Source organism: Symphalangus syndactylus, chromosome 6 (assembly GCF_028878055.3).
Source record: "Symphalangus syndactylus isolate Jambi chromosome 6, NHGRI_mSymSyn1-v2.1_pri, whole genome shotgun sequence".
In the NCBI taxonomy this organism is placed as follows: Eukaryota; Metazoa; Chordata; class Mammalia; order Primates; family Hylobatidae; genus Symphalangus; species Symphalangus syndactylus.
Window position 1 is genome coordinate 38,946,767 of NC_072428.2, and position 27,255 is coordinate 38,974,021.

General features: G+C 42.7%; 2 protein-coding genes and 1 pseudogene across 6 annotated transcripts in view; all 3 read right to left on the bottom strand.

The window, feature by feature from the left end:
- NUCB2 (nucleobindin 2) overlaps positions 1–27,255 on the bottom strand; it is a 136,670-nt gene that overhangs the window by 102,127 nt on the left and 7,288 nt on the right. The gene's annotated exons all lie outside the window — the stretch shown is intronic.
- LOC129484368 (small ribosomal subunit protein uS5-like) lies at positions 4,594–5,558 on the bottom strand. The gene has a single exon (XM_055282264.2). It carries the CDS (start codon positions 5,541–5,543, stop codon positions 4,662–4,664), a length of 882 nt encoding a protein of 293 aa, XP_055138239.1. The 5' UTR covers positions 5,544–5,558; the 3' UTR covers positions 4,594–4,661.
- Positions 9,316–11,234, bottom strand: LOC129485258 (telomeric repeat-binding factor 1-like; annotated as a pseudogene).

Below are 27,255 nucleotides of genomic sequence, written 5' to 3' on the forward strand. Positions count from 1 at the left end.
GACTCTGTCTCAAAAAAAAAAAAAAAAAAGAGTTGGCAGGGCGCAGTGGCTCACGCCTGTAATCCCAGCACTTTAGGAGGCCGAGGCGGGCGGATCATGAGGTCAGGAGTTCAAGAACAGCCTGGCCAAAATAGTGAAACCTGATCTCTACTAAAAATACAAAAAATTAGCTGGGCATGGTGGCAGGTGCCTGTAATCCTAGCTATTCAGGAGGCTGAGGCAGGAGAATCTCTTGAACCTGGGAGGTGGAGGTTGCAGCGAGCCGAGATTGCACCACTGCACACCAGCTGGGGTGACAGTGCGAGACTCTGTCTCAAAAAAAAAAAGAGGTTTATGACAAAGTATTTACCGAAACATTATTTGTAACAGTAGAAAATTGGTAAAAACCTAAAGGTACAATAATAGAAGATATGGTATTTCAACCGGATGGGCTATTATGCAGGCATTTAAAAGGATGTTTCTGAATAATTTATAAACCCCTAGAAAAACACTTAATAATATAACATTGTTATTAAAAATTAAGACATAGGCTGAGTGCAGTGGCTCACATCTGTAATCCTAGCACTTTGGGAGACTGAGGTGGGCAGATCACCTGAAGCCAAGGGTTTGAAACCAGCCTGATCAACATAGCAAGACCCTATCTCTATAAAAAATAAAAAATAAAATTAACCAGGTGCAATGACACATGCCTATAATCTCAGCTACTTGGGAGGCTGAGGCAGGAGGCTCACTTGAGTCAAGGAGGTTGAAGCTACAGTGAGCTATGATGACACCATGGCACTCCAGCCTGGGCAACAGAGCAAGACATTGTCTCCTAAAACAAAACAAGGCTGAGTGCGGTGGCTCACGCCTGTAATCCCAACATTTTGGGAGCCAAGGCGGGTGGATCACCTGAGGTCAGGAGTTCAAGACCAGTCTGGCCAACATGGTGAAACTTCGTCTCTACTAAAAATATAAAAATTAGCCAGGTGTGGTGGTGGGTGCCTGTAATCCCAGCTACTCGGGAGGCTGAGGCAGGAGACTCCCTCAAAACGGGGAGGTGGAGGTTGCACCGCACTCCAGCCTAGGCGACAGAGTGAGACTCTGTCTCAAACAAAACAAAACAAAACAAAGAAACCTACAAAACATAAAACTGGATATACAATATGATTACAATACACATACACATATACACCTAGGCTTAATTTTTTAAAAGCCAGGGGGAGGAAATAAACAAAAATATTCATAGAGGTTATCTTTGGTTATGAGAATACAAGAGGATTGGAATTATTTTCCCTCATTCTTTCCATATGTATTTTTCCAACTTTTTTGTAAAGAGCCTACTGTGTATTTTCCTGTTGTTTCTTCATCTGTTTTATTGCCCTATGTAACTCTTAGAGCCCCGGGCAGCAGTGGCACAGCAGCTGTGCTGTGGAAGGATTAGTATAATACCGAAGGAATGGAGGCTGGAACTCACCATCTTAAGAACCCAAAGAGGACTCATCCAAAGCTAATGTCAGACAATGTTTCTCATGTGAACTTTTAATTTGCTTAGAATTTGTAAAAGTTACAAAAGTCCGTAAATGACAACTAAGTAGCAGGCTTAGAAAACAACCTATCCACCACCACTGCACACCGGCCTAGGTGACAGAGTGAGACTTTGTCTCAAAAAATAAAAAATAAAATAGGCTGGGTGCAGTGGCTCATGCCTGTAATCCCAAAAGTTTGGGAGGCCAAGGCTGGTGGATCACTTGAGGCCAGGAGTTCCAGACCAGCCTGGCCAACATGGTGAAACTCTGTCTCTACTAAAAACACAAAAATTAGTTAGGCATGGTGGCGCATGCTTGTGATCCCAGCTACTTGGGAGGCTGAGGCAGGAGAATTGCTTGAACCTGGGAAGTGGAGGTGGCAGTGAGCCGAGATCATACCACTGCACTCTAGCCTGGGCGACAGAGCGGGACTCTGTCTCAAAACATATATATATAAAATAAAATAATACGATTAGCATATTACTTAAGAATGTGGGTTCATGGACCAGAAGAACTAAAAGTGTTGAAAATGGCTGTCTGTAGGGAGCAGGATTGGGGGACAAAGAGGATAGAATAGGACTGAGGACTTTACAAACCTTGTAGAAATGCATTATTTGACTTTTTAACCTTATGCAGATTTCGTGTTGATTAAAAAAGAAACCACAAAACCACAATGAGATACCACCTGACACCCATTAGTATGGCTACTATAAAAAGAAAGAAAATAGAAAATAGTAAGTTTTGATTAGGATGTGGAAAAACTGGAACCCTTATTTTTGGCTGGTGGAAACGTAAAATGGTGCAGCCACTATGGAAAAGAGTGTAGTGGTTCCTCAAAACATTAAAAATAGAATTATTATACAATCTAGCAATTCCACTTCTGGGTATATACCCAAAAGAACTGAAAACAAGGTCTCAAAAAAAAAAAAGTTTTTATATATCCATGTTCATAGCAGCATTATTCATAATAGCCAAAAGGTGGAAGACAACCAAGTGTCCACCAATAGGTAAATGGATAAACAAAGTGTGGTATACATATGCAAATATTATTTAGCCTTAAAAAAGAAAGAAATTCTGACACATGCTACAACATGGATGAACCTTGAGGACATAATGCTAAGTGAAATAAGCCAGTCACAAAAAGGCAAATACTGTATGATTCCACTTATGTGAAGTACCTAGAGTAGTCAAATCAATAGAGACAGAAAGTAGGATTGTGGTTGCCAGGGACTAGGTGGGAGGGGGAAATGGGAGTTATTTAACGGGTACAGACTTTCAGTTTCACAAGATGAAAAGAGTTCTGGAGATTGATGGTGGTGATGGTTGTGCAATGATATGAATGTCCTTAATATCACTGAACTGTATACTTAAAAACGATTAAGATGGTAATTTTTATGTTATGTTTTATCGCCTTTTTTTTTGTTTTTTGAGACAGTCTCATTCTGTTGCCTAGGCTGGAGTGGAGTGGCATGATCTCTGCTCACTGCAACCTCCTCCCAGGTTTAAGTGATTCTCCTGCCTTAGCCTCCTGAGTAGTGAGATTACAGGCATGTGCCACCACGCCCAGCTAACTTTTGTATTTTTAGTAGAGATGGGGTTTCGCCATGTTGGCCAGGCTGGTCTCGAACTCCTGACCTCAGGTGATCTGCCCACCTCAACCTCCCAAAGTGCTGAGATTAACAGGCATGAGCCACCACGCCTGGCCCATAAATGGGTAAATTTAAGCTGAGTCTTCAGCCTCAAACAATGTTTACACAAATTGACATTCTGTGCCTTGAAAAGGACTCAAAAAAGTGAAAGTTTTCTATTGTGACCTGTCTCAACTTCAGATTTATGCCCTAAAGTCTCAGAGAGGAAAGAGCTGCTCAGGGATTCCACAGGAAGGCGGAAATACAATACTTCGGAAATTAGACAGCATTTTCTTTGAAAAAGGAATCTCTTTGCCTGAACCTCCCATTTTTGTTATTCTTTCTTTTGTTTTGGATTTTTTGTTTGGCCTTTAATCAACATGGACCTGGCTCCCTCTGCTGGAGCTAAAGTAAAATGCAAAAAAAAAAAAAAATCAATTCGGGGCCAGATGCCTTGGCTCAGGCCTATAGTCCCAGCACTTTGGGAGGCTGAGGGGGGCGGATCACTTGAGCCCTGGAATTCCAGACCAACATGGGCAACATGGCAAAACCCTGTCTTTACAAAATACAAAAATTCACCAGATGTGGTGGTGCGCGTCTGTAGTCTCGGCTACTCGGGAGGCCAAGGCAGGAGGATTTCCTGAACTGGGGAGGCAGAGGCTGCAGTGAGCTGAGATGGCATTATTGCACTCCAGCCTGGGAGACAGGAGTGAAACCCTGTCTCAAAGAAAAAAAAAAAAAATTAGCTGTACACATGAGTCCTAGCTACTTGGGAGGCTGTGGTAGGAGGATTGCTTGAGCCCAGGAGTTTGAGACCAGCCTGGGCAAGATGAAGAGACCCCCACATCTACAAAAAAAGTTTTTAAAAAACAGCTGTGTCTGGTGGCAACTGCCTATGGTCCCAGCTACTCAAGAAGCTGAGGCAAGAAGATCCCTTGAGCCCAGCAGTTGAGGCTGCAGTGAGCTATGATCTGGCCACTGCACTCCAGCCTGGGCGAGAGAGCAAGACACCGTCTTGCTCTGGTGATTCATTACCATTGAATCTCTTGAATTATATCAATAATCACTTGGGTACTGAATGTCTCCTGTGTGTATAGCAATACTCAGGGCCCCGGAGGAGGCCAAGAACTGCCATGTTTCTCCCCTCAGGATCTGTGGGTTTTTTGTTTTGCATTGTTTTTGAGACAGAGTCTTGCTCTGTCACCCAGGCTGGAGTGCAGTGGCACGATCTCGGCTCACTGCAACCTCTGCCTCCTAGGTTCAAGTGATCTTCCCGCCTCAGCCTCCCAAGTAGCTGGGATTACAAGCATGCACCACCACGCCTGGCTAATTTTTGTATTTTTTTAGTAGAGACTGGGTTTCACCATGTTGGCCAGGCTGGTCTCGAACTCCTGACCTCAGGTGATCCACCTGCCTCGGCCTCCCAAAGTGCTGGGATTACAGGTGTGAGCCACCATGCCCAGCAATGGATCTGGGTTTTTTTTTTTTCACGCTTAATTCACTTTATTTTTCTTGTATAAAAACCCTATGTTGTAGCCACAGCTGGAGCCTGGGTCCGCTGCACGGAGACTCTGGTGTGGGTCTTGACGAGGTGGTCAGTGAATTCCTGATAGGGAGACTTGGTAAATACAGTCTCCTTCCAGAGGTCGAGGGTCAGGTAGCTGTAGGTCTTAGAAATGGCATCAAAGGTGGCCTTGGCAAAGTTGCCCAGGGTGGCAGTGCAGCCCCGGGCTGAGGTGTAGTAGTCATCGATATCAGCCATCATGAGCAGCTTCTTGGGCACAGGTGCGGAGACGATGCCAGTGCCCCTGGGTGCAGGGATGAGGCGCACCAGCTCAGAGCCGCAGCGGCCTGTCACCTTGCAAGGGACGGTGTGGGGCTTGCTGATCTTCTTCCCCCAGTAGCCTCTGCGCACGGGGACAATGGAGAGCTTGGCCAGGATGATGGCCCCACGGATGGCGGTGGCCACCTCCTTGGAGCACTTAACACCCAGACCGATGTGGCCATTGTAGTCCCCGACAGCAACAAAGTCCTTGAACCTGGTGTGCTGGCCGGCACGGGTCTGCTTCTGCACTGGCATAATCTTCAAAACCTCCTCCTTGAGAGAAGCCCCCAGAAAAAAGTCAATGATCTCTGATTCCTTAATGGGCAGGGAGAAGAGATAGATCTCCTCCAGGGACTTGATCTTCATGTCCTTGACCAAGCAGCCCAGCTTAGTGATGGGAATCCACTCCTTATCCTCGGCCTTGCCTCCATGAGCTCCGCGGCCTTGGCCCCGGCCCCGTCCACGGCCGCGACCCCGGCCCGGGATGCCACTGCCGAAACCTCCGCGGAAGCCACCGCGGTTCCCCATCCCAGGGCCACCAGGGCCCCCGGGGCCCCCCGCTGCACCGGCGTCATCCGCCATTTGGTGTTTTCTCAGAGAAGAAGCGGATCTGGGGTTTTTAAGGGAACATGGATGCTGTACACAGTGATTAGCATGGTGTCTAACATATAGTAAGTCCTCTGTGAATGTTCACTTACTCTACTGAGTGCGGCTTCTGTTCAGGGCTAGAATCTCTGATCCAGGCCTGACGGAACGTTTTTTTTTCAGATGGATTGCTCCTGGCCTCTGCTAAATTGTCAATACCATGAGAACAGGAACAAAGTCTTATTCATGCTCCATCTCTAGTTCTTAGGATACCTGGCACGTGAAACACACTCAAAACATTTTGCTGAGTTAATGATGTCTCAGGGAAACTCACTCTACCCTTTGCTTGCTCCCATTGTTTAAAAAAAGAAGGTGACTGGCCAGTGCGGTGGCTCACACCTGTAATCCCAGCACTTTGGGAGGCCAAGGCGGGCAGATCACCTGAGGTCAAGAGTTCGAGACCAGCCTGACCAACAAGGTGAAATCCCGTCTCTACTAAAAATACAAAAAATTAGCTGGGCGTGGTAGTGCATGCCTGTAGTCCCAGCTACTTGGGAAGCTGAGGCAGGAGAATGGAGTGAACCCAGGAGGTGGAGCTTGCAGTGAGCTGAGATTGTGTCACTGCTCTCCAGCCTGGGTGACAGAGCAAGCAAGACTCCATCTGAAAAAAAAAAAAAGCGAGGTGACGCCAGGTTTAGTGGCTCATGCCTGTAATTCTAGCACTTTGGGAGACCGAGCTGTGATCATGCTGCTATACTCCAGCCTGGGTGACAGAGTGAGACCCTATCTCAACAACAACAAAAAAAGGAGGTGAAATATATCTTCCTATGACGTGTTTTGCCTAATCTAAGTGGTTCTCAATAAATGTAAGTTACCTTTCTACCTCCCCTTCTTGTCCTTCTATCATTGCCCTTTTCTTCTATCCTTTTCTTCTTCATTTTTTTTTCTTTTTTTTTTTTTTTTGAGACAGAGTCTTGCTCTGTTGCCCAGGCTGGAGTGCAGTGGTGCGGTCTAGGCTTACTGCAACCTCTGCTTCCTGGGTTCAAGTGATTCTCCTGCCTCGGCCTCCTGAATAGCTGGGACTCCAGGCATGCACCACCACGCTCAGCTAATTTTTGTATTTTTAGTTGAGATGAGGTTTCGCCATGTTGCCCAGGCTGGTCTCGAACTCCTGGCCTCAAGTGATCAGCCCACTATGGCCTCCCAAAGTGCTGGAATTACAGGCATGAGCCACCGCACCTGGCCTCTTCTACCTTTCTCTATTCAATTACTGGAGGCCTGCAAATTAAACTGACAAAAGACAAATTAATAAGAGTTCATGCATGCAATGCACATATGTGTAGGAATGCTCAGTGATGAGTAACTCAAAAAGGTGGCTAGAATTTGTGGCTAGGCTGGGCATGGTGGCACATGCCTGTAATCCCAGAACTTTGTGAGGCCGAGATGAGTGGATCACTTGAGGTCAGGAGTTCGAGAGCAGTCTGGCCAACATGGTGAAACCCCTCTACTAAAAATACAAAAATTTGCCAGGCGTGGTGGTGCATGCCTGTAGTCTCAGCTACTTGGGAGGCTGAGGTGGGAGAATTGCTTCAACCCAGGAGGTGGAAGTTGAAGTGAGCTGAGATCACACCATTGCACTCCAGCCTGGGTGACAGAGAGAGACTCCGTCTCAAAAAAAAAAAAAAAAAAAAAAAGAATTTGTGGCTATATCTAACAGTAGGGGAAGGAGGAGGAAGAAAAGAGTACCATGGGAAGGACAAATAGGTTTTTAAAGGAAATACAAGTGGGTTTTTTTTTTTTTTGAGACAGAGTCTTCTCTGTCGCCCAGGCTGGAGTGCAGTGGTGCGATCTCAACTCACTGCAAGCTCTGCCTCCCAGGTTCAAGCGATTCTCCTGCCTCAGCCTCCTGAGTAGCTGGGATTACAGGCACACACCACCATGCCTGACTAATTTTTGTATTTTTAGTAGATACTGGGTTTCACCATGTTGGTCAGGCTGGTCTCGAACTCCTGAGCTTGTGATCCACCCGCCTCGGGCTCCCAAAGTGCTGGGACTACAGGTGAGAGCCACCACACCCAGCCACAAGTGGGTTTTTAAGAGAACAAATGAGAGTTAAAGTTTGTGATAATATTTGGCCATATAACTATGCGTGGTCTTTCTGCCTTCTTCAAGGCCGTAAAACTTCCCTGGAGGGAGAATTCATGATAGCCTCATTTCTCAGAAGTTGCTGCTTTTAGTCACATAAGGGAAGCTCGGAGAAGGATTCTTTATGAATCTATTGAATCTCAAATGTGTTCTGCTTACAATAATCTTTATACTAACTCTGGAGTTCTGAGTTAGTGTAAAGGTTCTCGCACCCTCATGAATATGAGACTATTTATTTTTTTTGTACTCATCCATGTTTCTGTTTATATATAGGATAACAAATTCAGGAACAATGGGAAAGTAATATATGAAACCTTAATAGGAAATACAATAGAGATTACAAAATACCACCATTTGATTTTTTATGCAAATACTTCAATATTCCAATATTTTTACTCACTTGCTAAATAAAGCACATGACTCGAAATGCTAAATAATTCTGTTAGTCTAAATCTTTTACAGAATAAAATGTTGGTGGAAAACCAAAATTGTTTAGTAAGGTATGTATGACCTTGTTTATTATCTATCATAGACATCAAGATGATCATAGTTAATACCAATTTAAGCTTTACAGAATACTGTTTTAGGCCCAATATTGATATATTAAATGAAGGTATCAGAGAATCTTGTATCTATGGCATCAGGTTATAAAGATCTATTCAAAACCATTTTTGTCAAAGTTTAAACACTGGAACAAAAGTCAAATTGTTTCTAAATGAGACACAAAATGATTCTTGCTAATAGTACAAATTTTGTCCCATGGGTAATACTATTGTCTTTTTCTTTTTTAAAAAAATTATTTCTATTTTTATTTTAGATTCAGGGAACACATGGGCAGGTTTGTTAGCTGGGTATACTGTGTGATGTTGAGGTTTGGGGTATGGATGATCCTGTCACCCAGGTAGTGAGCAGAGTCCCCAGTAGGTAGTTTTTTAGCTCTTGCTCCCGCTCCCCACCCTACCTCCCCAGTGTCTATTATTCCCATGGGTCCTCAGGTATTACTATTTTCAAGTTTTTTTCTTTACATGAAACTACTGAAAGTAAAAGTATGTCATGCTTATAGGTTACTCTGTACATTTATCATTCTATTAATAAACATCTTAAGTAATTAAGTAGTATATTAAGGCCATAAACCAACCCATTATCTCCTATCAAAGGACTACTGTTATTCAATCATCTAGAAATTCATTTTAGGCATGACACAGTAGCTCACGTCTGTAATCTCAGCACTTTGGGAGGCCGAGGTGGGTGGATCATGAAGTCAGGAGTTTGAGACCATCTTGACCAGCATGGTGAAACCCCACCTCTACTAAAAATACAAAAATTAGCTGGGCGTGGTGGTGTGTGCCTGTTATCCCAGCTACTCAGGAGGCTGAAGCAGGAGACTCGCTTGAACCCGGGAGGCAGAGGTTGCAGTGAGCTGAAATTGCGCCATGGCACTCCAGCCTGGGCAACAGAGAGAAACTCTGTCTTAAAAAAAAAGAAAATTCATTTTAATGGGTTACATTACAGGGTTGAGGTCAGCCTACAGACACAAAATATGTTAACTGAAATTTTTTTTTTGTATCAGGTTTTAATTTTTTAATTGGAACTCCATCTGTCTTTTAACACGACACTTGTCCGGTTGTTGAATTTACAATGCAACAGTATTTTAGACCAGTTTTCCTCTCCATATTTCCTCACTCCAGATCTCAAATTCTTGTCTTCTTCCCAAAGCCATGCCTGTCTTTTTCTAGCTCGATGTTTTTCAGGAGTTACCGGTTGACTCTTTGAAACAGGTATTCTGCTTTCAGTGGCTCTTCTGCTTTCTTTTTTCTTTTTTGTACTTTGAAGAGTTCCTACTCTTCTTTCTTTCTTATTAAGGTCTTGTTGCTGGGTTCCATGTTGCAACTTACATAAGAAAAGATTCTTGTGAGATCTTTTTCTTGTATCCAAATTAGCTTCAGTTTCCATTTCAACATCACTACCATTAGGTTTATCTTGAGAAGTTATTATTCTTGTTCTTTTGCTTTCTACTACTTTTGCTGCGGCCTTCATTAGAAAGGTTGATGATTTTTCACTTAGCACATAATTCACATAACTCTTAATTTTCTCCATCATGTGGTTGCAGCTGAAGTGTTGAAAAAAGGAATGAAATGTATCTTTCTGAGAGATTATCATAAGCAATTTGCTTTTGAGATGCATATAAGAATTTGGATCACCTAATATTCTTTCAAAGACTTCTGCTTGTTTAAAGTTGCCATTTTCCATACAAACAGCTATAGACTGAATTTTAATTAAATTCTGTATTTCTTCATGAAGTTTGTCGTGTTCCTTTTCAGCTGAACCCCAAATCATCCAGGCTGATTCCAAGGGGTAATTCGTTCATCATTATCAAACTGTGCATCAAGGGTTTTTCCTGCTGCAATTCTTGTCAAAAACTGACATATGTATATCGTTCTCAACTGGTAAGCTGTTAGACTGGATAGTCCATGAATAATAGCCTCTGCGCTTTTGCGGGTCCTGCGGAAGTCCTTGGAGTGGCCGTCGCGGAAAGCTCGGCAAAGAGAGGCAGAGGAAATCCAGCATCCAGCCGGCAGCCACGGCCACGGCCTCGGCCTCGGCCACCAGGCCCGCGTCTTCCTCCTCCTCGGGGGCCCCCACCTGCACCTGGCACTCGAGCAGTTCCTGGCATTCGAATTGCTCCTTTTCGTTTCTCTGTTTCTGCCATCTGCTCCTCAGTAGGGTCGGCATCCCTACCATCCGCACAGCCCCGCGGGCTCGGGACCCGAATATGAGACTATTTAAATCCCCTGCTGATATCCAGATTCTACTGCCTGTACCTTCAGTGTTCCTCTAATAATCTATTAGCCAAATAATTTAAAACTTACAAAGTAATTGGGGAAATCCATCTTGAAACACGAAACAAAGAGGTATTGAGGGCTTTAAATGTGCCGAGTGACTAGGTTCAGACCAGATAGAAGTAAATTCAGGAGTTTTGAAAAGGGAATATTCCTGAGAGTACAGAAGAGTTAGAAGAGGTTTTCTGCAGTTCATAGGCTCAACAATTTATTCATGCATCTGAAGACCTGGATTGCTGAGAACAGTGGCTCATGCCTTAATCCCAGCTACTCAAGAGGCTAAGGCAGGAGGATGGTTGAGGCCAGGAAATAAAGACCAGCCTGAGGCTGGGCATGGTGGCTCACACCTGTAATCCCAGCACTTTGGGAGGCCAAAGCAGGTGGATCACGAGGTCAGGAGTTTGAGACGAGCCTAGCCAACATGGTGAAACCCCGTCTCTACTAAAAATATAAAAATTAGCTGGGCATGGTGGCAGGTGCCTGTAGTCCCAGCTACTCATCAGGCTGAAGCAGGAGAATCACTTGAACCCAGGAGGTGGAGCGTGCAGTGAGCTGAGGTCATGCCACTGCACTCCAGCGTGGGCAACAGAGCAAGCGTCCGTCTTGGAAAAAAAAAAAAAAAAAAAGACCAGCCTGAGCCACACAGTGAGACCCTGTCTCTTAACAACAACAAAAAAGCAAACAACATGGTACTTACCCTCATGGAGTTCACCCTCTAGTTGAGTAGACATATAACTACCAAAGGAATTAATAAGAAAATGATGACAGAACATAGTGAAGAAAGTAAGCAAGGTGCTGCTTATATATGAGGTAGGGTGGGTAGGGGACTAGAGTCAGCTTTAGAGAGGATGAGGGTCAGGAAGTCTCTCTGTGTAGTTGGCAAGGAACTGATAAGAAGTCTGTCAGGAAGGAACATTCCATTCTGACAGAGCAGCTAGGGCTGAGGCCCTTGGAGGAAGATTTGCCAATGAGGAGAGGAAGGAACAGGGAATAGCTTAAGAAAAAGCAAGGGTGGGAGCAGTCTGCAGCATGGGTTGGAGGAGAGAAGCAGTGGAATATAAAGAAAGAAACAAGGATGGGTGCAGTGGCTGATGCCTGTAATCCCAGCACTTTGGGAGGCCAAGGCGGGCAAATCACCTGAGGTCGGGAGTTTGGGACCAGCCTAACCAACATGGAGAAACCCCATCTCTAATAAAAATACAAAATTAACCAGGCATGGTGGCGCGTGCCTGTAATCCCAGCTACTTGGGAGAATGAGGCGGGAGAATCACTTGAACCCAGGAGGTGGAGGTTGCAGTGAGCCAAGATTACACCATTACACTTCAGCCTGGGCAACAACAGCAAAACTCCGTCTCCAAAAAAAAAAAAAAAAAAAAAGCCAGGCACGGTGGATCACACCTGTAATCTCAACACTTTGGGAGGCTGATCATGAGGGCAGGAATTTGAGAGCAGCCTGACCAACATGGCAAAACCCTGTCTCTACCAAAAATACAAAAATTAGCCAGGCATGGTAGTACATACCTGTAATCTCAGCTACTCAGGAGGCTGAGGCAGGAGAATTGCTTGAACCTGGGAGGTGGAGGTTGCAGTGAGCTGAAATTGTGCCATTGCACTCCAGCCTGGCAACAGAGTGAGACTACATCTCAAAAAAAAAAAAAAAAAAAAAAATTAGCTGGGCATGGTGGCACACGCCTGTAGTCCCAGCTACTTGGCAGACTGAGGCAAGAGAATCGCTTGAACCTGGGAGGCGGAGGTTGCAGTGAGCCGAGATTGTGCCACTGCACTCGAGCCTGGCAACAGAGCAGGACTCTGTCTCAAAAAAAAAAGAAAAGAAACATGAATTCCAATGCAAAACTTTTAATGAAAAATATGCAATAATAGTGTTTAAGGGAACATGTATTTCAACATCTTTTGTTATTCAAAATATTTGAGCATTACTTTAAGCATATACATGTAAGTACATGCTCAAACGTATAATTCCTATGTTTCTAAAGTCTTTGAAGCAATTTATAGAAATATAACATGAAATAATGGGTTAAGTAATTGGTGTGGAGGAAAGAAGTAAAGGCAAGCAGGAGAAGGAAAATAAGCTAAAACCAACTGTCATGATGACACACAAAAGTGCATATTATATAGTTCTAGACAACAGCTAGACCTGGGCCGTAAATTTGATTCTGAGCTTCCAGGGACAAAGCCATAGGGAAATCTGAACAATGATAAAATTTACTTTCCCTTTGATAAAAATAAAGGAGCTCTTTTTTTTTTTTTTTTTCGAGACAGAGTCTTGCTCTGTCACCCAGGCTGGAGTGCAGTGGCACAATCTCGGCTCACTGCAAGCTCTGCCTCCCGGGTTCACACCATTCTCCTGCCTCAGCCTCCCGAGTAGCTGGGACTACAGGTGCCCGCCACCATGTCCGGCGAATTTTTTGTATTTTTAGTAGAGACCGGGTTTTACCGTGTTAGCCAGGATGGTCTCGATCTCCTGACCTCATGCTCTGCCCGCCTCGGCCTCCCAAGTGCTGGGATTACAGGCGTGAGCCACTGCGCCCAGCCAAAATGAAGTAGCTCTTAAGAGAAATATAGCTTCCTGGTAATAAGATCTGAGAGAAATTTTCCCTAATTATGAGTCACTCTATAACACAGCGGTCAAAGTCCTCAACAATATCCTTACAATAACTACAACAGCAAGATTCCTAGGGCCATCTCTTACAATCAGCTTTGGTGTGTAAAACCAAAATGCAATTCAGCACAAGCAATTCTACAAGAGACAGGGGCAATCCAGCTACATAGCTTATTCTAATAGTCATAAATAATGGATAACATTTAGATTGTTTAGAGAAGTGGATAGATTACTTATCCTTCAAGTAATCCCCAATGAGTATTTTTTTTTTCAATTGAGCTTTTGATAAATAAAGTGCAGAGAAAGTTTGAAGTTATTTTTCTGGTAAGAAACTAGAATGGAAATGATTTTGCTGCTGAGTAATAGTTGATTTAGCACTCAATGGGGCTGAAGGTAGGACTGACATTCTTTCAGAGCAATGAGGAATCTAACAGTGCCATAGCCCAAAAAGAAGGCCATCCCACTGCCATTTGGAAATAGGCCTAAGAAGGTACATGTGCAAAGACAAGACTTTCTTCAGAAAATAGATCTGGACTCACTTAAACACATGGACAAGTGATGTCTCAGGCCCCAAAGTTCTTCCACATAAATGTAGTCAAGATCATTCTAGCTCCCAGAAGTCAAGAGAATATCTTAATAAATTAGCTAAGAAATTTACTTACCATATAAGTGCATTATTTGTGTGCTATATAAATTTTTTGACAATAAATCAAAATACTGGAGAACAGTTACCAAAACCAGTATTTGAATATAAAAAGAGTTGTTCTCAAGCCATGCTTTCTGACAATAATTATACAGAAGGACTGGATGGTAATAATACCATATCTACAACATAAAAATAAAGGACTTTTCCTTCTTAACAGAAGACCATGAACTAAGCTCATCTAAAAGTTGTTTCAGTTTGTTAAGGAGCACCTTTGGAAAAAAAAAGGGAAGCTCTCTGCTTGAACCAATAAAGTTATCTGATCTGCTGGCATGACAAATACTGGCTAGCTGGTTACCAAACCATTTTTTTCCCCTGTTGGACCACAGTTCAGCTACATTTCCCAGCTTCCCTTTTAGTTAGTCATGGGCAAATAGTTCTGACCAGTGGAATTTGATGCATTTAACTTTCAAATGAAGGTACAAGAAACCTCAGAGTGATCCTGATATACTGAAGACAGCAGACTTTCATCATTCTGAGTTTCTCAACACCCAACCTCATATTGGGCTTATGTGGAGAGAAATACACTCCTATTGTGTTAAGCCATTGAGGTTTCAAAGTTTATTTTTACAGCAGCTAGCATACAGTCAATATAGCATTTAACTAATACAGTCAAGAATTATACTTCTAGGACAGGTGCAGTGGCTCATGCCTGTAATCCCAGTACTTAGGGAGGCCGAGGCCGGTGGATCACCTGAGGTCAGGAGTTCAAGACCAGCCTGGCCAACATGGCAAAACCTTGTCTCTACTAAAAAATACAAAAATTGGCTGGGCGTGCTGGTGGGCACCTATAATTCCAGCTACTGGGGAGGCTGAAGCAGGTAGAATTGCCTGAACTGGGGAGGCGGAGGTTGCAGTGAGTTGAGATTGCGTCACTGTACTCCAGCCTAGGTGACAGAGTGAGACTCGGTCTCAAAAAACAAAACAAAATACTTCTTACATTTCAACTGCTATGTACAAAAAAAGTATTTTAAAAAAGAAAAAAGAATATACTTCTACTCTATCTTAGAATAAATGTCTTTTTTTTTTCCCTGGCTGCTGGGTGACATGCAGGCCCAAGTAAGTGTCATTTTTTAAAAAATAATTTACTTCTACTTCTCTGCACTTCAGTTTCCTTGCTTGTAAAATGAAGATATTAACAGCACTTACTTCATAAGTTTGCTCTAGGAATTAAATATGTTAATGCATGTAAAGTACTGTACTTCTAACAGTGCCTGACAAATAGTAAACATTCCATTCATGTTAACTATTATTGTTATTATTACAAACCTTCCTAGTGGTATTAAGATTTATCTTCCACGTAAGAATATCCCAATTTTTTTCTAACTCATTCAGACTGCAATTACAAATAATGTCACATTTATGTTTCTATCTGCATAGTGCTCATCCATGCCTCCATCACTGTAGAGCTTCAGTACATTTCTCAGCACCTTGGGTTGTCTCATACGTGCTCTGAAATTGTTCTTCTCTGACCTCCATATTGTTGTCAGCCCACCATGTTTGAAGCTGTGGGGGCAGAACTGGGGGCAGAATGAGGAGAGCTTGCTACCATGAGTGTGCTGATCCTGCCCAGGGATCCTGCCTCTCATTTGTCCCAAAGCTGCAGACACTCAGAATGCCAAAATAGACTTCTGTCCACTTGTAATTGTTTTTTTTTTTTCCAAATTTGCTTTAACTTCGGAATTTTGTGTAATAATTTACTTCATTTGGGGAAATGTTAGAAACCCATCTAAAAGATTATCTGAGACATCACAGAAACAAATTTTACTTCATTTATTCTTTTTTTTTTTTTTTTTTTTGAGACAGAGTTTCTCTCTCGTTGCCCAGGCTGGAGTGCAGTGGCGCGATCTCAGCTCACTGCAACCTCTGCCTTCTTTTTGGGCTATCACACTGCATTCTCATGCCTCAGCCTCCCAAGTAGCTGGATTACAGGCATGTGCCACTATGCCAGGCTAATTTTGTATTTTTAGTAGAGGCACGGTTTTACCATGTTAGTCAGGCTGGTCTCGAATTCCTGACTTCAGGTGATCCACCCACCTCGGCCTCCCAAAGTGCTCGGATTACAGGCGTGAGCCACCGCGCCTGGTCACTCATTGTCCTTTTTCAGTCATTAGGCTTATGGGAAGGGGTGACCAGTTCACACCACTGAATCCCTCTTCCCAGTAATTCCTGGTCAATTCCCTGGGTCTACTTCTTGTCCATACACCAGGTCACTACCGTATACCCAGAAACTGCTCCCAGGCTTGGTGGCAGGGATTAATAACCTGGGGGTATATAGATCTGTCTCCCCCAAAACTCCCTTCCCCAAAGAAATCCATGGATGGAATTCAAGAGGCCTATGAACTTGAATGGGAAGGAAAAAATATCATGTCTTTATTTTCACTAATCTCAGATAAAAACTTAGCAATTCCTTCCCTTACTAATGTAGGCCACAAGTCATAGCAGTACTAGCTGTATCTGTGACTTTGTCACTAACAGATATCCCAGATATTTCTTTTTTCTTTTTTTTAAATGGAGTCTTGCTCTGTGGCCCAGGCTGGAGTGCAGTGGTATGAACTCAGCTCACTGCAACCTCCCCCTCCTGGGTTCAAGCGATTCTCCTGCCTCAGCCTCCCAAGTAGCTGGGATTACAGGCATGCACCACCACACCTGGCTAATTTTTTTTTTTTTTTTTTTTTTTTGAGATGGAGTCTTGCTCTGTCGCCCAGGCTGGAGTGCAGTGGCGCGATCTCGGCTCACTGCAAGCTCCGCCTCCCGGGTTCATGCCATTCTCCTGCCTCAGCCTCTCCGAGTAGCTGGGACTACAGGCGCCCGCCACCACGCCCGGCTAATTTTTTTTATACTTTTAGTAGAGACGGGGTTTCACCGTGGTCTCGATCTCCTGACCTCGTGATCCGCCCGCCTCGGCCTCCCAAAGTGCTGGGATTACAAGCGTGAGCCACCGCGCCCGGCCTACCTGGCTAATTTTTTACATTTTTGGTAGAGACGGGGTTTCACCATGTTGGCCAGGCTGGTCTCGAACTCCTGACCTCAAGTGATCTGCCTGCCTCGGTCTCCCAAAGTGCTGGGATTACAGGCATGAGCCACCGTACCCGACCACATCCCAGATGTTTCTATGTCACATTATTGCAGTTAAAAGTATCTTGAAATATCATTTGTGTTCATAGTGCTATGAAATTATGGTAGTCATTAGATTGCCATTACATCTTTTTAATATATGAACAAAAAGCATGTATATTATATCCCACATGGTGATTTAATATTTTGAGAACTGCATTTCACTATAATAGGTTTCCAATTCTATTTTAGCTTTGTATGTAAAAACATTATTCTGAGTAGGGGGTCTATAGACTCCCTGACTGCCAAAAGGGTCCATGGCATAAAAAAGGAAAACCTCTGGGATTTGGACTTGATTGGATTTGACACTTAGCTCCACACCCCTATGTATTTTTCCTTATTTACTCTCCTCTGTAGTCCCAAAGGACTAAAGTGGTGACAAACATTCAGACCCACTGACATGCATTCCCCAAGGCAGCATGGTAAGATGATTAAAAGCTCAGACATTGGAGTCAGCCTGCCCGGCTCTACCACTCATTAACCATGTGACCCAGGCAAGTTACTTAACCTCTCTGTGCCTCATATCTGTTAAGTGGGAATTAGAATTGTCTCTCATAAGGTTGTTCTGAAGGTTAAATCAGTTAATCTATTAAATGTTGGTTGCGCACAGTGGCTCATGCCTATAATCCCAGCACTTTGGGAGGCTGAGGCGGGCGGATCACTTGAGTCCAGGAGTTCAGGACCAGCCTGGGCAACATGGCAAAACTCCATCTCTACAAAAAATACAAATATTAGCTGGGTGTGCTGGTGTGCACCTGTAGTCACAGATACTTGGGAGGCTGAGGTGGGAGGATCACTTGAGCCTGGGGAGGTCAAGGCTGCAGTGAGCTGTGATCATGCCACTGCACTTTAGCCTGGGGAACAGAATGAGACCTTGTCTCTAAAATTAAAATAAAATAAAATAAAATAAAATAAAATAAAGTAAAGTAAAATAAAGTAAAGTAAAATAAAATAAAGTAAAATAAAATAAAGTAAAGTAAAATAAAATAAAGTAAAATAAAATAAAATAAAATAAAATAAAATATCAAGCACATAGCAAGCTCTCAGCAAATGTTAGCTGCTCTTCCAAGTACCTATCATCTGTTTCTTTATGATATTTCTGGGGAGGGGAAGAGGAGGAGAGAAAAGAGTAGGTTGGCTATTCCTCGTGAGTCACAGCCTGCACATCATACTTTTATGATGCACAAAATGGACATCCTTTTTAAAAGCACATCAAAGAAACAGCTGATAGTTCTTTGAAGATTTTCTAACTTAATTTTAGGTTTTATATAGTAACTCACAACTGAATTAAAAAAAATGATTCAGTGCAATACAAATGCTCCTCACCACTGGTTTACAAAGCAGGGCTTCCACTGAAATAATATTAGTCTTTCATAATTCATGCTCAGGCCAGGTGCAGTGGCTCATGCCTCTAATCCCAACACTTTGGGAGGCCAAGCGAGGAGGATTGCTTGAGCCCAGAGGTTTGAGACCAGCCTAGGCAATATGGTGAGACCTTGTCTCTGAAAAATTTATTTTAATTAGCCCAGTGTGGTGGAGTGCACCTGTAGTCCCAGCTACTCAAGAGGCTGAGATGGGAAGATTGCTTGAGCCCAGGAAGTTGAGGCTGCAGTGAGATGTGATCATACCACTACACTCCAGCCTAGGTGACAGAGTGAGATCCTGTCTCAAAAAAAAAAAAAAAAAATCATGTGAATTTCTATACAAGAGGAGAGTCTTGGCTATGTTGTTTTAACTGAAGGGGAAAAGGTATTAAATATAAACGGAAGTAATTTCATTCATTCACTTAAAATTATTAGGCTCTCTGAGCCAAGCACTGCTCTAGATGCAAATGAATTAATGGTGAACAAGACAAAGTCCCTGCTGTCATTGAGCTTACATTCTAGTGTGGGAAAACAAATACCTAAAATAAATAAATAAGAAAAGTATCAGGAGGTAGTCAGTGCCTCACAGAGCATTAAAATAAAGTCATGCTATATATATATAGGGACTAGGTGAGTATTTTAGACTGGGTGGTCAGCGAAATTCTCAGGAGGTAACATTTAACCAGAGATATGAAGGACAAAAAGGAGCCAGTCACACTAAAAGGGACAGCATTTCAGGCAGGGGAATAGCTAGTGCAAAGTCATTAGAGCAGGAGTGACCTTGCATATTCTTGGCTGTTTAGGAATAGAAAGAAGGCTGCTGTTGCTGGAACGCAGTGGTCAAGGGGCAGAGCGACACAGGAGAGGTAAACTGGATCAGGTTTGTAAGGCTTTGGAAGCAAAGGGAAGGCTTATTCTAAGTACAATAGAAAGCTACTAGTGAGTTCAACCAGTTGGTGAGGTGATCTGATTTACCTTTTATTGTTTTTTTAAGAGACATGGTTTCCCTTTGTTGCCCAGGCTGGAGTGCAGTGGTCCAATCATAGCTCGCTGCAGCCTCAAACTCATGAGTGCAAGGAATCCTCCTTCCTCAGCCTTCTGTGTAGCTGAGAATATGGGAGTGCATCACCATGCCCAGCTATTAAAAAAAATTTTTTTTTAGAGATGAGAGTCACTATGTTGCCCAGGCTAGTCCCAAACTCCTGGGCTCAGGTAATCCTCCCCTCAGCCTTCTTAGCAGCTGTGATTTACAGCTGATTTATCATTTCATTTTATTTATTACATTAGAGACAGGTTCTCACTCTTGTCGCCCAGGCTGGAGTCAGTGGTGTGATCATCGCTCACTGCAGGTTCGAACTCGTGGGCTCAAGTGATCCTTCTGCCTCACCCTTCTGAGTAGCTAGGACTACAGGCATGCACCACCACACCTGGATAATTATTTTATTTTTTGTAGAGATGGGGTCTTGTTATGTTGCCGAGGCTGGTCTCAAACTCCTGGCCTCAAGTGATCATCCTGCCTCTGCCTCCCAAAGTGTTGGAGTTGCAGGCACAAGCCACCCACTCAGTGATTTATCATTTCAAATCACGCCAAGAATTGCATGGGGTACAAACTTAAGGGGTTAAGACTGGATGCAGGAAGACCAGTTAGATGGTGGCTTAGACTAGGATTACAGCAGTGAGATGGCAAGAAGGGTCAGGTTTGGCTTTAGGATGTATTTTGGAGATAGAGCCAGTAGGAACTATTGACTGGGATATGGGAGAATGAGAGGAATCAAGGATGACTCCTGACCTTCTGGCTTATGTAACTGGGCTAATGGTGCCAATTATTTAGGTGGGTAAATATTGGGGGCAATGAGGGGATGGGAAAGTGGGGAACAGATATAGGGTGATAAATTGAGAGTTCTCAATTTGTGCTCATTTTGAGTTGCTTATCAAACATCCAAATGAGGTAGACAGTTACACAAATCTAGAGTTCAGAGGACAAGTCAGGGGCTGGAGATATAAATTTCAGAATGATTGACCTAGGAATGGTACTTAAAACCATGGATTTTGGTGAACTCACCTAGTTGAACCATAAAATCAAAGAAAAAAAAAAGGAGGCTGGGCGCTGTGGCTCATGCCTCTAATCCTAGCACTTTGGGAGGCCAAGGCGGGTGGATCACCTGAGGTCAGGAGTTCAAAACCACCCTGGCGAACATGGCAAAACCCTGTCTCTACTAAAAATACAAAAATTAGCCAGGTGTAGTGGTGCACGCCTGTAATCCCAGCTGCTCGGGAGGCTGAGGAAGGAGAATCGCTTGAACCTGGGAGGTGCAGGTTGTGGTGAGCCGAGATCATGCCACTGCACTCCAGCCTGCGTGATGGGAGCAAAACTTCATCTCAAAAAAAAAAAAAAAAAGCTGAAGATGTAGTCTTAGAGCTCTCCTACCTACCTTTGGAGGTCTGATAGAAGGGAAGGAATTGATAAGAGACTAAGTGGTAAGCAGGGAGGTGGAAGGAAAACTAGGGGGATGTGGTGTCATAAAAGCCTACAGAACAAAGTGCTTCCAGGAAGGAATGGTCATTACAGTCAAACACTGCTGAGTGGTCTGGAAAGACGGGGACAGAGACTTGACCAGACTTGGGCAAAATGTGGGTCATTAGTAACTTAATGAGAGACATTTCAGTATACAGAGGATATAAAATCCCACTAGAGTAAGAAGGTAGGGTCAGCAAGTACAGGTAGTTCTTCTGAGTTTCATTATAATAGGAAGCAGGAAAGAAGGCAGAAGCTGGAGAAGGTGTAAGATCAAGGAAGAGAGGGAAGTTATGTGTGTAAGGGTTAAAGGGGGAGAGACTGGGTGGGGAAGCTTCGAGAAGAGAAAATAAAGACATCAACTTTATTTTTTTTTTAAAGATTTAAGTGATATTTTCACTGTGTACAGAATTTCAAGGTTGGCATTCGTTTTCTTTTAGTACACTTGATCCTTGAACAATAAGGGCATTAGGAGAACTGACCCCTACACGGTTGAAAATCTGTGTGTACCTTTTGGCTCCCTTAAAAAAATTTTTTTTTTTTTTTGGAGATGGAGTCTCGCTCTGTCACCAAGGCTGGAGTGCAATGGTGCAAACTGGGCTCACTGCAACCTCCACCTCCCGGGTTCAAGCAATTCTCCTGCCTCAGCCTCCTGAGTAGCTGGGACTACAGGTGTGCACCACCACACCCAGCTAATTTTTGTATTTTTAGTAGAAACAGGGTTTCACCATGTTGGTCAGGCTGGTCTCGAACTCCTGACCTTGTGATCCGCTTCAGCCCCCCAAAGTGCTGTGATTATAGGCATGAGCCACTGGCACCCAGCCAACATCAACTTCAAAAACATAGACACAAACTTCAGTTTTGTGCAGACTAAATATACTTCATACCAAAATTACCAAGCTCTCTTATGCTTCTTTTTTCATTTTACTTTAAGTTCTGGGATACATATGCAGAACATGCAGGTTTGTTACACAGGTATACATTTGCCATGGTGGTTTGCTGCACCTACTTCTTTCTTTTTTAATTTGAAAGTAATACATGCCCATGGTAACAAAGTCAACCTGTACAACAGGAGTATACAGTAAAAAGGCTCCCTCCTATTGCTGACCCTCAGGCTCCCAGTTCCTCTTTATATACGTAGCCACTATTACCAGTTTCTTGTGTATCTTTTCAGAGATATACTATGCTATTACAACACATTCCATTTTTTAACATAAATACTGGCATGCCATAGATTACTTGGCAACTTGCTCTTTTCCCTTAATAAAATATACTGGAGATTATTCCATAATGGAAAATCTTCTTATCAGTACATTTTTTTTAACAGCTGTATAGTATTCCATTTTATGATATACCATAACCTATTTACCCATTCCCTATTGATAAGCATTTAGTTGTTTTCACTCTTTTCCCATCACATGATTTTTATGGTGTGGGGACAAGAGTGACTGTATTTTAGATGCTAATCTGCCATGTGACTCCTGACTAACCCCCAGTCCAGGAACACCTCCAAAATGTCTAGTTATTACTCTTTATGTAGAAACACCTATTCACTGTAAGTTTTGTCTTTCCTTCAAAACCACCCCTGATGTCATTGCATAAATCACAGGCTGTGAGGTCCATAACCTTCTACACATTTCTCCCAGAGCATGTATGATTCAAAATATAAGCCCTGGATCAGGGGGTTTGTGGTATGAAGATCTACCTGTCTTGTGGCCACCAAAGACCATACTTTTGTCCGTAAGCTCCCTAATAAAACACTGTATACCAACAAACCAGATTTGTCTTCCTTATTCTTTGGTTTCTTGGTTCCTTTTGTGTCTGCGGGTTGCTTTGCATATATAGCCCTTTCATGGAACATATGAGTGGAATTGTATACCCTCCCCCCAAACTCATGATTAATTTCTAACCCTTAATATCTCAGAATGTGACCTCATTTAGAGGCAGGGTCTTTACAAAGTAATTAAGATAAAATGACATCATTAGTGGGGGCCCTAATCCAATATGACTGGTCTCCTTAAAGAAGCAGAAATTTGGATAGAGACATTTAAGGAGGGAAGACGGTATGAAGACAGGAGACAATGACCATCTACATGTCAAGGAGAGAGACCTGGAACAAATTATTTCCCTGGCAACCCTCAGAAGTTGGGTGCTCCGAAAGAACAAATCTTAGGCCGGGCACAGTGGCTCACACCAGTAATCCCAGCACTTTGGGAGGCCAAGGCAGGCGGATCATTTAAGGTCAGGAATTTGAGACCAGCATAGCCAACATGGTTAGACCTCATCTCTACTAAAAATATGAAAATTAGCCGGGTGTGGTGGCGTGCATGTAGTCCCAGCTACTTGGGAGGCTGAGGTAGGAGAATCGCTTGAACCCAAGAGACGGAGGTTGCAGGGAGCCAAGATTGTGCCACTGCACTCCAGCCTGGGTGGCAGAGTGAGACTCTGTATCAAAAATAAAAAAAGAAAGAACCAATCCTGCTGGCATTTTGATCTCAGACTTCTCTAGCCTCCAGCATTCTGAGACAATAAATTTGTTGTTTAAGCCACCCAGTTTGTGGTCCTCTGTTATGGCAGCCCTAGCAAGCTAATATGAAGATGATGCTTTAATGAATATATTCGTATGTATATATTTTTCATAAAGATGCAGGTATACTGGCAGAATTCAAAGAAGTAAATGTATCATCTTTCTTTTTTTTTTTTTTTTTTTTTTTTTTTTATTATACTTTAGGGTTTTAGGGTACATGTGCACAATGTGCAGGTTTGTTACATATGTATCCATGTGCCATGTTGATTTCCTGCACCCATTAATTCGTCATTTAGCATTAGGTGTATCTCCTAATGCTGTCCCTCCCCCCTCCCCCCACCCCACAACAGTCCCCGGAGCGTGATGTTCCCCTTCCTGTGTCCATGAGTTCTCATTGTTCAATTCCCACCTATGAGTGAGAACATGCGGTGTTTGGTTTTTTGTCCTTGCGATAGTTTACTGAGAATGATGTTTTCCAGTTTCATCCATGTCCCTACAAAGGACACGAACTCATCATTTTTTATGGCTGCATAGTATTCCATGGTGTATATGTGCCACATTTTCTTAATCCAGTCTATCGTTGTTGGACATTTGGGTTGGTTCCAACTCTTTGCTATTGTGAATAGTGCTGCAATAAACATACGTGTGCATGTGTCTTTATAGCAGCATGATTTATAGTCCTTTGGGTATATACCCAGTAATGGGATGGCTGGGTCAAATGGTATTTCTAGTTCTAGATCCCTGAGGAATCGCCACACTGACTTCCACAATGGTTGAACTAGTTTACAGTCCCACCAACAGTGTAAAAGTGTTCCTATTTCTCCACATCCTCTCCAGCACCTGTTGTTTCCTGATTTTTTAATGATGGCCATTCTAACTGGTGTGAGATGGTATCTCACTGTGGTTTTGATTTGCATTTCTCTGATGGCCAGTGATGAGGAGCATTTCTTCATGTGTTTTTTGGCTGCATAAATGTCTTCTTTTGAGAAGTGTCTGTTCATGTCGTCTGCCCACTTTTTGATGGGGTTGTTTGTTTTTTTCTTGTAAATTTGTTTGAGTTCATTGTAGATTCTGGATATTAGCCCTTTGTCAGATGAGTAGGTTGCAAAAATTTTCTCCCATTGTGTAGGTTGCCTGTTCACTCTGATGATAGTTTCTTTTGCTGTGCAGAAGCTCTTTAGTTTAATGAGATCCCATTTGTCAATTTTGGCTTTTGTTGCCATTGCTTTTGGTGTTTTAGACATGAAGTCCTTGCCCACGCCTATGTCCTGAATGGTATTGCCTAGGTTTTCTTGTAGGATTTTAATGGTTTTAGGTCTAACATCTAAGTCTTTAATCCATCTTGAATTAATTTTTGTATAAGGTGTAAGGAAGGGATCCAGTTGCAGCTTTCTACATATGGCTAGCCAGTTTTCCCAGCACCATTTATTGAATAGGGAATCCTTTCCCCATTTCTTGTTTTTGTCAGGTTTGTCAAAGATCAGATACTTGTAGCTATGCGGCATCATTTCTGAGGGCTCTGTTCTGTTCCATTGATCTATGTCTCTGTTGTGGTACCAGTACCATGCTGTTTTGGTTACTGTAGCCTTGTAGTATAGTTTAAAGTCAGGTAGCGTGATGCCTCCAGCTTTGTTCTTTTGGCTTAGGATTGACTTGGCGATGCGGGCTCTTTTTTGGTTCCATATGAACTTTAAAGTAGTTTTTTCCAATTCTGTGAAGAACGTCATTGGTAGCTTGATGGGGATGGCATTGAATCTATAAATTACCTTGGGCAGTATGGCCATTTTCACGATATTGATTCTTCCAACCCATGAGCATGGAATGTTCTTCCATTTGTTTGTATCCTCTTTTATTTCATTGAGCAGTGGTTTGTAGTTCTCCTTGAAGAGGTCCTTCACATCCCTTGTAAGTTGGATTCCTAGGTATTTTATTCTCTTTGAAGCAATTGTGAATGGGAGTTCACTCATGATTTGGCTCTCTGTTTGTCTGTTATTGGTGTACAAGAATGCTTGTGATTTTTGTACATTAATTTTGTATCCTGAGACTTTGCTGAAGTTGCTAATCAGCTTAAGGAGATTTTGGGCTGAGACAATGGGGTTTTCTAGATATACAATCATGTCATCTGCAAACAGGGACAATTTGACTTCCTCTTTTCCTAATTGAATACCCTTTATTTCCTTCTCCTGCCTGATTGCTCTGGCCAGAACTTCCAGCACTATGTTGAATAGTAGCGGTGAGAGAGGGCATCCCTGTCTTGTGCCAGTTTTCAGAGGGAATGCTTCCAGTTTTTGCCCATTCAGTATGATATTGGCTGTGGGTTTGTTGTAGATAGCTCTTATTATTTTGAGATACGTCCCATCAATACCTAATTTATTGAGAGTTTTTAGCATGAAGGGTTGTTGAATTTTGTCAAAGGCCTTTTCTGCATCTATTGAGATAATCATGTGGTTTTTGTCTTTGGTTCTGTTTATATGCTGGATTACATTTATTGATTTGCGTATGTTGAACCAGCCTTGCATCCCAGGGATGAAGCCCACTTGATCATGGTGGATAAGCTTTTTGATGTGCTGCTGGATTCGGTTGGCCAGTATTTTATTGAGGATTTTTGCATCAATGTTCATCAAGGATATTGGTCTGAAATTCTCTTTTTTGGTTATGTCTCTGCCAGGTTTTGGTATTAGGATGATGCTGGCTTCGTAAAATGTGTTAGGGAGGATTCCCTCTTTTTCTATCGATTGGAATAGTTTCAGAAGGAATGGTACCAGTTCCTCCTTGTACCTCTGGTAGAATTCAGCTGTGAATCCATCAGGTCCTGGACTCTTTTTGGTTGGTAAGCTATTGATTATTGCCACAATTTCAGAACCTGTTATTGGTCTATTCAGAGATTCAACTTCCTCCTGGTTTAGTCTTGGGAGGGTGTATTTGTCGAGGAATTTATCCATTTCTTCCAGATTTTCTAGTTTATTTGCATAGAGGTGTTTGTAGTATTCTCTGATGGTAGATTGTATTTCTGTGGGATCGGTGGTGATATCCCCTTTTTCGTTTTTTATTGCATCTATTTGATTCTTCTCTCTTTTCTTCTTTATTAGTCTTGCTAGCGGTCCATCAATTTTGTTGATCTTTTCAAAAAACCAGCTCCTGGATTCATTAATTTTTTGAAGGGTTTTTTGTGTCTCTATTTCCTTCAGTTCTGCTCTGATTTTAGTTATTTCTAGCCTTCTGCTAGCTTTTGAATGTGTTTGCTCTTGCTTTTCTAGTTCTTTTAATTGTGATGTTAGGGTGTCAATTTTGGATCTTTCCTGCTTTCTCTTGTGGGCATTTAGTGCTATAAATTTTCCTCTACACACTGCTTTGAATGTGTCCCAGAGATTCTGGTATGTTGTGTCTTTGTTCTCGTTGGTTTCAAAGAACATCTTTATTTCTGCCTTCATTTCATTATGTACCCAATAGTCATTCAGGAGCAGGTTGTTCAGTTTCCATGTAGTTGAGTGGTTTTGACTGAGTTTCTTAATCCTGAGTTCTAGTTTGATTGCACTGTGGTCTGAGAGACAGTTTGTTATAATCTCTGTTCTTTTACATTTGCTGAGAAGAGCTTTACTTCCAACTATGTGGTCAATTTTGGAATAGGTGTGGTGTGGTGCTGAAAAAAATGTATATTCTGTTGATTTGGGGTGGAGAGTTCTGTAGATGTCTATTAGGTCCACTTTGTGTAGAGCTGAGTTCAATTCCTGGATATCCTTGTTAACTTTCTGTCTCGTTGATCTGTCTAATGTTGACAGTGGGGTGTTAAAATCTCCCATTATTATTGTGTGGGAGTTTAAGTCCCTTTGTAGGTCACTGAGGACTTGCTTTATGAATCTGGGTGCTCCTGTGTTGGG

Coding starts and splice junctions, on each gene's coding strand:
- LOC129484368 (XM_055282264.2), bottom strand. CDS start 5,543: ATGGCGGATGACGCCGGTGCAGCGGGGGGCCCCGGGGGCCCTGGTGGC.